Genomic DNA, 17,232 nt, shown 5'->3' on the forward strand with positions numbered 1-17,232 from the left:
TCAAGAGGCAAGAACTTCCAAGACTTTAGATGTCAGTCCTCAGTTTAAGAGCACTGAAGAAAACATAAATGTGTCACTGACATAATACGTGTGGATCTCGTTGTAGATCATGTCCTTCATTAACCATTAAACCAGATGATGGTTAGACACGTTAGTCAAAGAAAACAAGGGAGACAGGCATGAATCATGGGTAGTGTTTTTCTTTTACTGAAGCAGTGAGACGGTTGAAAGACCTAAAGCCTTAAACATACACACACATAATTTAACTCAGCTAGACTCAGAAATCTCCAAGCTGTAGTCAAAACAGAGCAACTGTTCACTGAACCCGCTGGGTGAGGCGTTGGTCTTCTGAGCAAGACGATAAATATCTCTCGCCATTTCGCCTGTTTTTTTAACAAATAAACTATACTCAACCACAAAACTGCATATCAAACATGTCCCTTTGTGACCTGAGAAACGGTGGCAGTGAGGGTGTTCTCATAATGCAACACCAGAACAAAAGAGCACATCCATTAAAAAAAAGTACAAACATCAATTTTATTACACCCACACACCGTGTATATCTAATTCCGTAATTACATATAATGACGGAGAGCAAGAGAAAGGGCAGGACGAGGTGAAGAAAGCCTTCACAACCAAGATGCCCTGAGTAAGGAGTTATTGAGCTGTTTAAAGGAGAGAAAAAAGAAGAAAAAAAACATGATCAAAAGCGGCATTAAGAGGTTAAAAGACATGAAAAACCTAAACCAAACGACATAGTTGGGGATCAGTGAACCTGGATTAATCAAAGCTTCTCAGAAACCTTGGAGTCTGTGAAGGTATTACTTTATGGTGATAGAAAAAAAAAAGAGAAGAATGAAAACTTTAGCTGTAAAAAGCAGTGGGTTGTTCAGGTGTGACACAAATACATTGAAGGGTCATCCTGGGATTATATAATGACATATATATTGCCTGAAAGAAACACTATCTTTTACCATGATGTTTTAGAAATGAAACGACAATTGTTATCCACTGTATGCCATATGGAACTGACTGAACTGATGGAGCCAATGTCCAGAGGTTACCGACTTTCTACATTATCGATATCCTTTTTCAATCACATTCTTACTGCAAAGGGGATCTCCTTTGATTTACACATCAAAGTCTGTTTACAGGTGTTGGGGGAATACTACTGCCTATGTGAAAAAATAGAGCTGAGAGAAGTCTGAAAGATTTACATCACTTGGGTCAATGTCGGGTCAACGTCGGTTGTTCTTTCATTCCTTCAACAAGTCATAATGTTTAGAAGTAGGTGTGTTTCTCCTTCCGACCAGAAATGTGGGCTTTTCTTTTGGGCATGCATCTCTGTAAACTGTTGGCTAGTTGGTTTATGTACAACGAAGAGAGCTGGCTGCAAACAAGATTCAGGGAAAAGGCAAGAGGCTGTGTGTCGCAAACTGTTGTAAAACACCTAATTGCATATTCCGATACACGTCCAAATAATGCGCCAAAAAGCCGAATAATATCGGCATATCCCATTTCTTAATCTGAAAATGCTCCATTTGGAATAAAGCCTAATTCATAATATCCAAACGTAATATGCTGTTTACATGACCCGCATTCAATTCGGAATAAAGTAATAGTGGAATATTAGTGTGCATTTAAACGTAGTCAATGTTATAGGAGTGAAATAAATGGGTGGAGTACTCTTAGCCACGATTCATTAATTATCAATTAATCATTAACATCCCCATGGCCTGATCACCTCTCTGAGAAACAAAGTGGAAGAAGAACTCTGTCCTGTGCAGCATCGTTCACCTCACGAGGTTTTCGTACTCTATTGTTCTTTTTCATCAGTCTGTATGTAGAGTAGCCCACAGCTTTGCCCACAGGACCTGTGCTAATCGTACTCTGTGGCATACAATTAGCAGCAGAGAGGATCTGCCCGGCCTCATTATAGATTCTGACAGTAGGCTCAATACGCCAAAGAGCAGAATAGCTTGACACAGTGGGCTTCCCTTAAACATCATTAATGGGTAATAAGCCTGTGCCTCCGATTGTCCACTGCAATAATTATCCATCTTAACAAGAAGCTTAGCCGAGCATTAAGTTCAAACAATATATCAAATGAAAACTAGTGGGGGAAAAAATCTGTCAAGCGCAACATTCAAAAATGCAACAATTTTCTACAATAAAGTGTTTTCCTTCTATGGCAATCTTCATTATCTGCATCTTCTACCACACACTCATCAAATCATCTCACAGAATTTGCATCTTTTTGTCTCAAGAATTTCAAAAGCTGAATCTGCTTTCATGTTTGTTTCAGTGTTAAACAGATTTAGGACGTCTTTGTTAATAATCTTGTGAGTGCATCAAAACAGAAAGCCTGTGTCATGGACAGTATCATGTTGTTTTCACGACACTGATTCACATATTAACTTGACATGGTCAAGTGTATCTTATCTCTAGGGGGAGCGAAAGCTTCCCCTGTTACTAAGAAGGGATAATGGCGGTTTTGAGCACCAGACGAGCAAGATGATTTGGCTCCAAGGAGATAGCACTTTCACAACAGTTAAATCAAATTTAAATTCTGGTCAGCAAGAATACCTCTCCGAGCTATACCATGGACGTTTATCTTCTCCTCCCACAGACTGATTGCAATCATCACACTCAGAATTGGTCATTTTTTTCCTTGGTATATGGATTTACAGACGTAGGCAAAATTGTTGGTACTCTTCCGTTAAAGAAAGAAAACCCCACAATGGTCACTGAAATAACTTGAAACTGACAAAAGTAATAATAAATAAAAATTTACTGAAAATTAACTAATGAAAATCAGCTGTTGCTTTTGAATTGTGGTTCAACAGAATCATTTTAAAAAACAAACTGATGAAACTGGCCTAGACAAAAATTATGGTACCCCTAGAAAAGATTGAAAATAATTTGACCATAGGGACATATTAAACTAAGGTGTGTCCTGTAAATAGCATCACAGGTATCTTCAAACTTGTAATCAGTCAGTCTGCCTATTTAAAGGGTGAAAAGTAGTCACTGTGCTGTTTGGTATCATGGTGTGTACCACACTGAACATGGACCACAGAAAGCTAAGGAGAGAGTTGTCTCAGGAGATGAGAAAGAACATTATAGACCTTCATGTTAAAGGTAAAGGCTATAAGACCATCTCCAAGCAGCTTGATGTTCCTGTGACTACAGCTGCTCATATTATTCAGAAGTTTAAGGTCCATGGGACTGTAGTCAACCTCTCTGGAGGTGGCCGCAAGAGGAAAATTGATGACAAATCGAAGAGACGGATAATACGAATGGTAACCAAAGAGCCCAGAACAACTTCCAAAGAGATTAGAGGTGAACTCCAAGGTCAAGGTACATCAGTGTCCGATCGCACCATCCGTCACTGTTTGAGCCAAAGTGGACTTAATGGAAGACGACCCAGGAGGACACCAAATCATAAAAAAGCGAGACTGGAATTTTCCAAAATGCATATTGACAAGCCACAAAGCTTCTGGGAGAATGTCCTTTGGACAGATGAGACAAAACTGGAGCTTTTTGGCAAGTCACATCAGCTCTATGTTCACAGACGAAGAGATGAAGCATCCAAAGAAAAGAACACTGTACCTAATGTGAAACATGGAGGAGGCTCGGTTATGTTATGGGGCTGCTTTGCTGCATCTGGCACAGGGTGTCTTGAATCTGTGCAGGGTACAATGAAATCTGAAGACTATCAAGGCATTCTGGAGCGAAATGTGCTGCCCAGTGTCAGAAAGCTTGGTCTCAGTTGCAGGTCATGGGTCCTCAAACAGGATAATGACCCAAAACACAGCTAAAAACACCCAAGAATGGCTAAGAACTAAACATTGGACTGTTATGAAGTGGCCTTCTATGAGCCCTGATCTAAATCCTATTGAACATCTGTGGAAGGAGCTGAAACATGCAGTCTGGAGAAGGCACCCTTCAAACCTGAGACAGCTGGAGCAGTTTGCTCACGAGGAGTGGGCCAACATACCTGTCGACAGGTGCAGAAGTCTCATTGAGAGTTACAGAAATCACTTGTTTGCAGTGATTGCCTCAAAAGGTTGTGCAACTAAATATTAAGTTAAGAGTACCATCATTTTTGTCCAGGCCAGTTTCATTAGTTTGTTTTTTAAAATGATTCTGTTGAACCAAAATTCAAAAGCAATGTCTCATTTTCATTAGTTAATTTTCAATACATTTTTATTTATTATTACTTTTCTCAGTTTCAAGTTATTTCAGTGACCTTTGTGGGTTTTTCTTTCTTTAACGGAAGAGTACCAACAATTTTGCCTACGTCTGTATATGAAATAAATGGTGTTCGTATTCATCTCAGATTCTGACCTTCACTGGGAGTGTGCTGCTCATGATGCATTTCAAATTCAATCCGTTCTCATCCTTTCATAATTACCTCCACAGCCAATAATATCATTTTATTCCCATTACTATTTATGATTTCTAATGACATTGTGGCAGGGTTTAATCAAACATGACTGGGAAATTCAAAGGATGTCTTAAATTGGGGGGAGGTTCAAACACTGTCCTTGAGACCCCACCCCAATAACAATGGTTGTAATTTGAGTCATTAATAAGGACAGAACTGGTTTCACCAATTGCATCGTTCACTAAAAGCCCAAAGAGCATAGGGCTTGGGAGACATCGTGATACGGGAACTTAACATAACTGGGTTTCCTTTAATGAGCACAAGGGCGGCAGTGGGAGTTAGCGGGTGTGAGGAAAAGAGAGAGCAATTGAGGTGAAACTGAGGTTGCCAAAACAGAGCACCGGTTGCACCAGAAAGAGTAAGGCTGTATCAACGGAAAAAGAGCAAAAACTAATTGCACCCTTTTTAAATACTGCAGTATTAACTATATTTCTAAAAGCTGATTAAAAATGAGAATTCCCTTGTCTATCAAAGTTTCAGAGTCTGAATTATGTAACCGGACCCTTGACAGGTGATTGGATGAACCATCTGTTAATCAAACTAAGGAAAGAGAAACAAACTGAAGGCCAAAAACGTCGCCTTCAGCGCTGTTCTTTGCTCTTCTTTCAATGAAGAAATACTCTCCAGTTCTGATATAACTGATGCTATTGCAGTTTAGAACAAACAGCAGCCTCTCCATATCGTCTCACACTATGGTTTCACCAGGCTCACGTACCTAAGCCACGTCCGCAGCTGCCAGTAGCTCCTCACAGGATGCTGATTGGTCCGTTGTCTGGCAAGCCAGACACAAATGCATTACTTCAAGCCTGACAAAATTGACTTTTGTGTGACATTTGATACCATGATTGTCGTGTGATCTTGTGACATTGCGAGAATCCAGCTGACGTGCAAGGTCAGGGTTAGATTGTCGCGAAGGAGGTTAAATAACGCTCAAAACGTATGCTAAATTTTGGCGAGAAAAACTGTCATGGCCCTTTTCAAAGGGCTCCCTTGACCTCTGAACTCAAAATATGTGAATGGAAATGGGTTCTATGGGTACCCACGAGTCTCCCCTTTACAGACATGCCCACTTTATGATAATCACATGCAGTTTGGGGCAAGTCATAGTCAAGTCAGCACACTGACACACTGACAGCTGTTGTTGCCCGTTGGGCTGCAGTTTGCCATGTTATGATTTGAGCATATTTTTTATGCTAAATGCAGTACCTGTGAGGGTTTCTGGACGATATTTGTCATTGTTTTGTGTTCTTAATTGATTTCCAATAATAAATATATACATACATTTCATAAAGCAAGCATATTTGCCCACTCTCATGTTGATAAGAGTATTAAATACTTGACAAATCTCCCTTTAAGGTACATTTTGGACAGATAAAAAAAATGTGTGATTCATTTTCGATTAGTCGCGATTCAATTTGGACAATCATGCGATTAAATATTTGAATCGTTTGACAGCCCTAGATAAAACTAAAACTAAAATCTCATAGTGACAACTCTGTTGCCATTTATTGTCTTCTTCTAATGAAGAAGTTAGTTAGAAATAGTTACTCTCTTAAAAACATTTAAAAAAGGTACTGCATGTATTGATACTTCTGAATCCATAATGGTTTTATTCCATATATTAAATTATTCTTTTTCTCCCATTTGTCCTCTTTTCCACACATCGTTTAAACAATTATATCCCCATTAGTTCCCCCGACTCTGCGGTTGCTGTCAGTTTAGTTTGTGTCACTGCTAACTCCCACTGTTGCCTTGGTGAGGCGGGGTGCAGACAGCCTGCTCATGTTATCTACTTAGAAAGCTTTAATAATGGTCATTAAAGCTTGTTACTGCAGAGAGGGAGGAGAAGGCAAATGACCGGGAAAGCCTCCCTTTGCCAATCCGTAGGTGGTAACCAGCATTCGACCTTTGGTGGCATTCTGGGTGACGGAGTTCTTGGTGACTCACAGGACAAACACCCACAGGGGACTAAGCTCCCAGCTGGTTTCAAACCACTCATAGAGGAGCAAAATGTGCATGACTTTGCATAAATCTGTAAACATTTAGCAAGAGAAAAGTCAAAACGCAGCTTGTAGTTTTAGAATATTATGACAACACAAAATGAAATAGTATAGGAAATAGGAAAATTATATTTCCATATCACTTTATACCCTATTAATTTAAATTAAAGGGGATTAGGGATGTGACGGTGAGGATATTTTCCTGACTACCGCAACAAGCCTAAAGGGGACCTGTTATGCTTTATTCCTTTTCCTTTAGTGTGTTATATAGTTTTTTGTGCATGTAAAAGGTCTGCAAAGAAACAAAGCCCAAAGTCCACGCCAAAGGGAGTTACTTTCCCCCACAGAAACACTGCTCCTGAACTGACTGAAACGCCTTGCTTTAAGTCCTGCCTTTTTTTCTGTAACGTGGTGATGTCACCAAGTAACACAGTTGCATAACAGATAGTTAGGCACGCCCTCAAACAAAACTAGTTAGAGCGGAGCTGGAGCAGAGTCCAAAGAGTTTGGTTCGGTTGACTAATCGCAACAGAGTGGGCCAACTGACCAATCAGAGCAGACTGGACTGTTCGGGAGGGGGAAGCTAGGATCTCAAACAGAGCGTTTCAGACAGTAAGTAAAAGGAGGTGCTGCAGCACAGCCGGTATGACAAAAGTAAAGCATTTTTTTTAACGTTAAATCTTGTAAACATGTTCTAGTAGAAACCCAAAATACAAGTATGCACCTGAAAATGAGCATAATAGGTCCTCTTTAATTTATTCAGTTCTTATTTGGTGCAGTTTGAGCATTACAAATAGTCTTTTTTTAATTTGCATGCACACCTATATGTGTTGAAAGGCTGGTCGCAATGTTGTATTTAACTTCCAACCTGAGAGTCCTTTAAAGAAGATGCATTTGAAGGGCAAATAAATTCAATTACTGAATACACATGCTCTATAAGCAAGATGTAAATATTGAGAAAAAAATAGATTAGATTGGTCATGTTGATGTAGGGGAAGGGAGGCATGCATGAAGAGAAAAGTAAGATGAAATGGGTCAATCAAAAAAAATTAATTTCCATATGTACTGGGAGAGGTCAGTAAACCGTATGTTATTTCACATAGCATGCTCCCTAGTTCAGTATGCTGTGTTACTGCTGAACATTAATGAGGCATGAAGGCCAACTCTCACCCTGACTGCTGAAAACCGATCCTTTTCTTTATCACAGCAGAGCAGACAGCCGCCATACATTTCAATATCAGCCTATATGGTCCATGCCCATGCTCTGTATGAACCATGGTTATTTACTTTCACACACTCGAGTGCTCTCACGCACACGGAGCCACCCCCTGCGCCTGGCGGCCATCAGCTCTGATAAAACATGACGGGGCAGCAAATCTATGTTGTCAGGTAGGGACACGACCCTGGCCCACATTACTTCCTGAAACACTCTTTCCTTTCATCAAGTGGCAAGATTAATTACTGAAACGTTACACTGACCAGCTCAGTATATCAAGCGGCCACGGGCTTAAATTCAACGGGATGCTCATTTTACTTTCTCAATGACGTGAGGATAGTGTGTTTGTGACAGAAGAGGAGTGATCTTCAGTGGGCCTGACCGTTAGGACTCCTGTGAGAGATGGCGGTCACTGTCTGCGGAGGTCATACTCTTCAACAAATTACACAAAGCCTGTACAGTAAATCATTACTCTGATGGACCGTACACACACATGCGGATAGAGAGAGAGAAAGGTGAAAGCCGGGACAAAGCCAGGGTCGGGGACACCTTTACACGGAGGACAGAGGTGACAGCCAATCAAATAGCGAGATGATAGATGGGCCTCGTGAAAGGGAATGTGGAGTACGTCCTTTCCCCTTCAAGGAGGATGGCATCTAATGAAGGATGCTGAGGACTTAGCATGTCGCCAACCATTCAGGACATCTTTGTGTCCTCATCCATTCGCTTAATGAATTCTGCAGTATGGGAAATGGAAATGAGCTATCTTTCCATACACAGTAGGAAGGCACCAGCTAATTTGACAGGTCTGCATTTGCAGCTAATATCTGACAAAGTCTTTGGCAAAACAAATTATATAAACAGTTATGAAGTGAAAGAGCTATAAACCAAATCCAGTATGTTTTCTTTTTCTTACACTGGTAAGAAATTCAACTTCTTGTGGAGCTTACTGCTAAACCGCAAAGTATGTATCGCCTTGACAACTGAGCTTCTCGTGGCTGATGTTTTCACATCTGGCTGACTGAAGGCATGGATGGATAGAAGCTGCGACACAAGCGAGACTTTTCTTGTTGATCCAGACATAAGCTTTGGGTTTGGACAGATGTGGTGTTCAGTCGTCGTGCTGTTCTTAATGGGCCGTATAGCTTGAGCGCAGCTTTGCGGAGTTTCCAGTGGAGAGCTGGTGTGCTTTATACTGTTAATGTCACAAAATGTACAAAAAGCATGTGCTATTTCTTTTCTAAAATGATAAAGCAGGTCGAATTTGGGGATCTAAATCACTGGTTCCCAACCTGGGGTCCCCAAAGCCTCACGGGAGGTCGCAGTTACAACAAACAAAGAGCTAACAGAACAATGACCAAGCGTCAGGGAGAAGAAAGCGCTGAATTTGTCAGGAGAAAAAGAAGCCTATTAAGTATGAATGATTATTAAACGTTTAAAAAAATATACACAATACAGGGAATTGTATTAAAAGTTCCTAAAAAGAACAGGAAAACTCATCTCTGACGCAATACTCACAGGAAATAATGTGCTCATTCATCTAAATCGCTCGTTTTACACGAACTTCCTGCAGTTATTGTGTGAATTATTTGGGTTAATTGTACAGTTTATTAGTTGTTCTGAACTGTTGTTATGCATTGAATATAATATGAAATATCCATAAAATGTCACTTAGTCAGGGGTCGTGAGTTTGTCACTGAGGACGACGTAAAAAAGCAACTCCATATGGAAAAAGTCTTAATTTTATATGCAAACGGTACCATCGTGAACTGAAACAGCTGGACATGAAAGTCCTGTTTGTATTAGCTTGTACACAGAGCACACTCAAAGTCACGCATGACACATTTCCATTAGAAAACAATGCATCATTCATGCTTCATCACCTGTGCATGTATTTATCCTTGAAACCAAACGGCTGGGTCATATCCATGTCGCAATGTAAATTCAACAATGTGTACATATAATTTATATTCATGTTATTAGGACAGATTGTCAAACCAATTCATTTTAATGCTAGAAAAATAAATAATTCAAACCACTGTATTAATGCACCACAGAGATACTGTACAACTGCATCTATAATGCACATCTCTTTGTATTGCGGCAGAGGGGGTCAGAACAGTGTGATCAAAAGTGATTACTCCGCTACTGACTCAATTCAATGACCTCTACACTGAAAGGGAGCTCAGTAAATGAAAAAAATATCATGCCTCTTCAGTACCCGTACCACTACACTGCGTGCTGCACCGAAGCACCAGCACGCATACAATACTCTCTTCTATTTCCATGCACCAAGGTTCAATCCTTCCTTTCTGTGAGCTATAAAGCTAATAAACCTGCTGTGTGTTGAAATCACACAGCCAGGAAAAGAGTGATACTCCTGTAAACTGAATCTGCGAGATACTCTGTGAGCACCAAATATGAGCTTGTGCAAGACAGAAGGTGTACGAGCCATGTTATGTGAGCAGAGGTGTTAGAAGTATTCAGATCATTTACTGCAGTAAAAGAACTAATACTACACTGTGAAAATACCCCACTACAAGTGAAGATCCTGTCAGTGTTTTACTAATATATCTGATGTTTCTGGATTAATATTACTGCCTGCATTAAATGTGTATGTTGCATTTTTCTGCTGGTTGTGCTCATTTAAACTACTATTTCTCAGAAAAACACTTCATCCCTCAGTTTATCACAAACATTCAAAATCAACAAAGTGACTGAGCCACAGGCATTGACATAAACTGTTTTAATGTGCAATATGACCTGTTCATGTGTTGGTTTTTAATTAACTACTTGTCTGTTTTTTATGCTGCGGTCTCCGTTTGTGATAAATTTCCACCCTGGTGGACAATAAAGATTTATTGTATTGTTTTGTTTTCACTGGACAGGAAGGGGATGAAAAACTGTCATCTGTGAAGTAACTAAAGCGGTCAGATAAATGTAGTGGAGTAAAAAAGTACAACATTTTTCCCTCTTAAATGTTGTGGAGTGGAAGTATAAAGTAGCAGAAAATGGATATACTCTAGTAAAGTACAAGTACCTCAAATTTGTACTTAAGTTCAGTACTTGAGTAAATGTACTTAGTTACTTTCCACCACTGTACGTACGAGGTCGTCTTGTATTTCTGAAACTGTATGCCTCTACGGGGAACTGTGCTGAATATAAACAGATTCTGAAAAAGGATAAAGGTCATAGGGTTAAACAGGTATAATGTAGTCTCTTACCTGGAGTGGCTGTCGTCTCCTGTTTGTCATGCTCCTCGTGCCACTGCATGGTGCGGTGGTAGCTCAGCATCACCTCCCACAATGCCTTGCACAGATCCGTCAGGCAGGGGATGTAGCTGTCCGGGGTGATGTGCTGCGAACAGAGAAGCGATGAAAACAAGGTCACTGATGCTCTTTTCTACATTACATGAATTCAGTGTAGTGTGCTGTATTACTCTATTTGTGTGCCACATATGTATTGTATTTACCTGAAAGAGAAGAAAAGGAATAATTTTTGAGTTATGAAACACACAGTGCTGCACTAGAGAATCAAACAAAAAGCTGATCCTATATGTTACGTCTAATTAAAGCCTGCTTATGCTCATCATTCAAGGACACTGCGTTGGAAAACATCTATTTTCAGTGTCACAAGAAACACTTTCATCTTACGTAATTAGGACTGATTAAAATAATGATGTTATAAAGAGGGTGTCAACTATATCTGATGCACATTATGTTATATCATACCATGAAAACTTTCTAAACTAATATGCACGGATGATTTTCTGATGGATCTCACAGAGGGTACTGTAGATCTATAATAAGTCTGTGCAGTGGATAATCAACCACTGTCTGTGAATCAGAAAGTAATACATCAGCTGTGACGTAATGTTCAAATGCCCAAGGCTTAAAGTGAATTATTGCTTTCATAAAATGGCATCTTTATTATTTCTGCACACTATGAGACACTGTGTTGAACTGTACATTGGAGTGTTAAAGCAGCAGTAGGCAAGATTGAAGCAAATATGATTTAAAAAGGTAATTTTTATAAAATGGTCATTATATCCTGACAGTAGTGCAAATTGCAGATCACACTGTTCTACATATGGTTATGCATATGGTGGCGTGTTCTTTATACTTATACTATCGCCTTGCTTACAGTATCGCACTATATTAAATCGAAAGCCCTGTATCATGATACGTATTGTGTCGCCAGATTCTTGCTAATACACAGCCCTACTTTGGTGGTGCTGACTCCAAAACAAGACAGCGAACATGTATGATAGAAAGTACTCAAATGATAATAGAGTGCTACAGGAATGACATCTTTTTGTAGGCCAACCAAGAAGTAAGCATCTCCTTGGTTCCCTCCACAAAAAAGCCAATGGGATTTTCCACTGGATTTTGGCTCTGTGGCAAACAAACGTTTATGATACTTACATGTTTTGTTCAGCAAGATAATCTTCACAAATGAACACCACTTTTATGATTTTTGAAGTGTGAATGCAATCGTCAGAAGTAAAAAGCTAACGTTAGGCTATAAACAAACTGCAGCACAGTCGCATGAGCGCGAGTATACACAACGAGGCTGTAAAGGCGGACGAGTCGGCGTGATGACATTTAGTAGTCTCATTTAGCCACTTGTTAGCAACCGCCTTTTTCAAAATTCACGAGTGGGGTATTTATTGACGAATTGTAAATCGCAAAAAAACTTTAAAATCTCTTCAGCTTGTGTTAACCACAGACCTTATTCAGGCATCTAACTGAAAACCCATTCAAAAAACCCATTGACTTCCAGACGAGGGAACCGGAAGTGCTAAAATGCTAACTCATTTCCGGGTTTTAAGACTCATTCCTGCGCCACTCTATGCACACTGCTGTTTTTCCTGCACACATCCAACAGAAGAGCACATCTCATTCTGAGCTCTGAGGAGACCGCCTGGAGACAGCCTGGAAAAATGTGTGTGTTAAATAAAAATCTGGCCCACCAGAGAAAAGTGCAGCTGGCGCAATAGTAGCCACTGATACAGTTCAAGGCTCTTGCGAATAACTCGCCAATAGAGTCCCGTCAACATGCCCGGAGATGAATTAATCACAGCCAGATGAAACGGTGCTGTCGACAGCAGCCGCGCTTTACTTTGTTTAAACCACCACAGTGGTTGCAGCTTCCATTGCAAATATAAACACAAGCCTCACACACTGGTAATTGCAGATGGAGAAAGCAGTGCATTGCAATAAAGACCCCAACTGTGCACAAACTAACATGAATAAAGTCCCTCGCCCTCTTCTTCTGGTATTTTCCTCTGGAATGTCTGAGTCCCTGAGTGACAAACCACCACTTGCAAGGACAATCTCTCAACAGAACGGTTCTTAGTGAGACACCTGAGGTACATTCATCACTGTACACAATCAACAAAAAAACATGTAATGGCCACAATCTCAAAAGATGTTAACGACAGAGCTGTTGCCCAAGGCAGCTAAATTGCACAACAGCCTCCACTGCTGTCAAGCACTGTTGTTTGAAATGCTATAACTTAATAGCCATTTCTCAGACATGTAACATCACTACACAAAACACCAAAGTTTAACAGGTAATCAATAGCGCTTCAAATTAAAAGTGTGAAAAGTGAAATAGTGAACATTATTAAAATAAAGAAGTTGGTATATTGCATTAAAGGACAAAATATTGGAGGTAAGGTGATGCTTGCATTCATATTTCACTGTTGATTGTACATCAGATGTTAGCCAGCCACTCTCAATAGCACATTAAAACATGCCCCGCAAACCCTCCAATAATGACAGTCAATTATGCTCTTACCAGTGTAATAAATCCTCATTTGAATTTGTTTTAACTGCACTCAAACTTGAGAGGTTTTAATACCTTTGCTACAAACGACATGAATCACCGTTTTCTACTGAGGATGTTTTTGTAACCACAACAATGGCAACACATATCCAAATTAACATTTAAAAAAACAAATAACAAACCTCTTTGCCTCTGCGACCACAGCAAACTGTGTAAATAGTTCACTTAACCAATCATACAATAAGTGGAATTTGTAATTGAGGCTTTTTTTTCTTTCTTTTTTTTAGAAAAACAGTCTATGGCACCAGTGGTAACTGCAGGATGTGCAGTCAGACGTGTAGTAGACCTCCAATATTACACACAAATACTGGCTGTTATTTATGAGCTGTGTTGAATACAATAACATTGCATTACCTGATATTGGTAGGGAGTACAGTATAATCTCAATTTATGCCATGAACAGCAGAAAAACCACGGAACATTATCAACCAGCCATTAGGTAAGACGGGGAACAATTGGAACACATTTTGCAAATCATCTTTATTTTGCTCTCCATTGGTTCAGGCTGAACAATTTACTGTGTATAACTGTACTGCATAAAAAGATCCTCTCCCCATGGATATTAAATATTAAACATTTTTATAGCTAAGTGAAAGCATTAACATAAGGCATTTAAAATTGGTAAAATAATGTGCTCTAAATACCAGGATAAATCATGGAGCATCATCGAGATTATCTTTCAAGTTATGTCGCTGCAGATTCTGTCAAATAAATCTACTGCTGTCTGGTTCTAGTTCATGTTAAGGGGAAGTGGGGAATTGTCAATATTGCTCTTTATTATCCTGAGCGCTATAGGTCCAACATAATATGGCCGAATTGTGGTACTGTAGTAAAAAAGCAATCCTGCACAAAATAAGTGCACATGCAAATTTACCGTCGGATTCATGACACATGCCAACCAGCCAATTTTGTTCTTACTAGCGTGTCTAGGTCAGTGGATCAGAATAATTCTAAATTGACAAGCCCATGCTCGCTATTTGCAATCAGCATACTGCTCGCCCCCATTGACAAAGTCATGAATTTGTTGTAAAAGAGAGAAGCATGGCCCCTTAAGCAAAAAGGAAAAAAACTACTACTGAAGAAATTGAGACAATAGTGTTCGAGGCGGAAGGCAGAAAAGGGTTTTGGGTTGCAATAACTCAGGTTGTGAATGTTGTGTCCCCTGATATAGGCTGTGGACTGTGGCTCAGGTCAAAAAGAAGTGGTTTGATATTAAGGTTGATGCGAAACGAAGAATAAAAGACCAGAAGGAAAAAGGTAGAGGAATAGGACCACCTGATCTCTGAGCAGCTGTCAATCACTTGTGAACTCCTATCAAATGGTCAAACTAGGCAGCGATGATCAAATATGAATCAATATTCTGTTACTGTAATGCCTATTTCTTGCCAAAAATGTTTTCAGAAACATCTTGTAGTGTACTGTTTAGCTGTAAAATGATAAAGTTCGTGACCCAGCAGCCATGTTGAGATCAGTTGAGGAAATACCAAGTACCGCCCACCAGTCGGAGCATAGCCAATAGGAACGCTCTATCTCTGAAATGACCTGTGATTGGTCAAAGTCTCTCGTCACGAGCTAGATTTTTTAAAGCCTGAAAACAGAGCCATGAGGAGGTACAGAAGTCTAGTTTCCTCTCAGAACACTCGAATTACAATATGCTAAAAAGTTATTATGGAATTTTTGCCCAATGATGCCAAAAACTTTCAGCCTACTGAAGCTTTAAACACAGATTTGTGCGTGCGCACTGTTTGTGAATGAAGTTAAATATCAATCATAAGGCTGCTGAATAATTACATCTAAACAACTTTAATGCTCCTTCGATATCAACAGTACTTATACTAGAATACAGTATTCTGGATATACTGTTTTTGTGTATCCACTATCAAATATGACATAAAATACTAGCACTAATAGACACAGCCATGACATAATAATAATAAATGTATTACTACTGTATACTTTCTACTATGGGTACTATACTAGAATTATAATTGCCACACACACTTAAAGGAAATAATTGAGCAGCAGTGCTTAGGAGGCCAACCGGAAATAAACAAATAGAGATAAACATAGCTTCAGTTACACACCGGCTCCAGCACCACCGGTCAGATGGGGAAGCTAATGAACCTGCTTGGTCAAAACAGGGCTTACATTTGACATCCCATGTTGTTCACCAGCCAACCATATTACAGCAGCATGTTGCCAGGCAACTGAGGTGAGGGGAAACAATGTGGGGGTAAGAGGAGTGTGTGGGTGTGGATCTTCAGTGGGTTTGATGAGAAGAAATACACCTACACAGAACTGCTGTATTCTTCAGTGTTAGTGTGTGTGTGTGTGTGTGTGTGTGTGTGTGTGTGTGTGTGTGTGTGTGTGTGTGTGTGTGTGTGTGTGTGTGTGTGTGTGTGTGTGTGTGCGCGTGCGTGTTATAGTTTACAACGGACATAAGAGTGTTTGCACGTCACACTTGCAGTAAGGTTACACAAGAAAAAAATTAAATAAAAAACTTTTGTCATCCTTCTCGCTGGACACAGCCTTCTAAACTAGTACAGTGACGAGAGCTCGCACGAGGCAGGCTTGAGATCTATTTTCAGCCGTTTGGTTTTCTGAAGACAGTAACCCATCGTTATGCAGATAACATATGCCAAGCTCTGTCAGGGAGGTTTTCAAAAGACAAAGCGCTGAGTGATTTTTTTTCAATTGTGTGTGCGCAGGAAAGAAATGCCCCACATGACATTTTATAAAAGAGATGTGCAAGCGAAGGCAGGTAACCTTGATTCAGCTGATTCACTTTCTTTAGGAACAGACAAATCACACCCCCTGCCTTTCAAAAAAGAATAAATAACCTGATTAACCTGCATGAGATCAAACACATAGTCAGCAATCAGTAGAGCTGCTGTGCCAGAAAAGAAACTAAGTACAGAGTACACACTCCTAAAGAGGAATCTTTCTTTTTTCTCACACAAACACAGTCTCAAACACAACTTGGTGCACAAGTCTGTAAAGAGGCTGGCTTAAAGGAACAGTGTGTAGGCTTTAGCGACATCTAGCAGTGAGGTTGTAGATTGAAACCTCTCCCGTGTGCCAAGCGTGTAGGAGAACTATGGTGGCCGACGCCAAAACATGAATGGCCCTCTCTAGAGCTGTTGTAAGAGTAGCGTAGGTCATTTGGAATATAGCAGAGCCAGAGCAAGGTGTGTGTGTGTACATGGGAAGTGAGTGGTGAAGTAAGAGAGAGAGAGAAAGCGGCGATGAATGTGTGTGATGTGAGCGAACAAGTGAGCTAGTGGAGCTGAAGACAGAGTTAGTTCAGCTCTGAGAATATCGAGGGAATGTTCAGTGGAAGTTGCAGTTTGTGCAGAAGTAAATGCTGCAGCTCCTCAAGACCAACAGAGGTTTCCCGTGACTTGTTTCCCAGCGGCTGTGGAGTGACAGGGGTTAACTCTGGAGCAAGTAATGTTATCGACTCTGGCCCAAGCAGGAAAAGTTTACACTGTTTGTTTTGTCCGTTCTGGACTACTGTAGAAACATGGCAGTCTGCTCCGTGAAGAGAGGACCCACTCCGTATGTAGCTATGAAGGGCTCATTCTAAGGTAAAAAAAAAAACACAACGACTCTTATTTGCAGGTGATCATACACTAGAGAAATTATACTTATTAATACTATATTCTATTTCTGCCAATAGAGCCCCCTAATTGTTCCACACTGTTCCTTTAACTTTT

At 40.1% G+C, this 17,232-nt stretch overlaps 1 protein-coding gene across 2 annotated transcripts in view; it reads right to left on the bottom strand.

The window, feature by feature from the left end:
* The window catches only part of vps50 (VPS50 subunit of EARP/GARPII complex), a 130,901-nt gene that overhangs the window by 63,964 nt on the left and 49,705 nt on the right, over positions 1-17,232 (bottom strand). For both annotated transcript variants that reach the window (XM_074614628.1, XM_074614627.1), the window contains exon 13: positions 10,891-11,023. In XM_074614628.1, the coding sequence (XP_074470729.1) occupies positions 10,891-11,023 (133 nt within the window). The remainder of the gene's footprint in view (positions 1-10,890; positions 11,024-17,232) is intronic.

Source organism: Sebastes fasciatus, chromosome 17 (assembly GCF_043250625.1).
Source record: "Sebastes fasciatus isolate fSebFas1 chromosome 17, fSebFas1.pri, whole genome shotgun sequence".
NCBI classification, from domain to species: Eukaryota; Metazoa; Chordata; class Actinopteri; order Perciformes; family Sebastidae; genus Sebastes; species Sebastes fasciatus.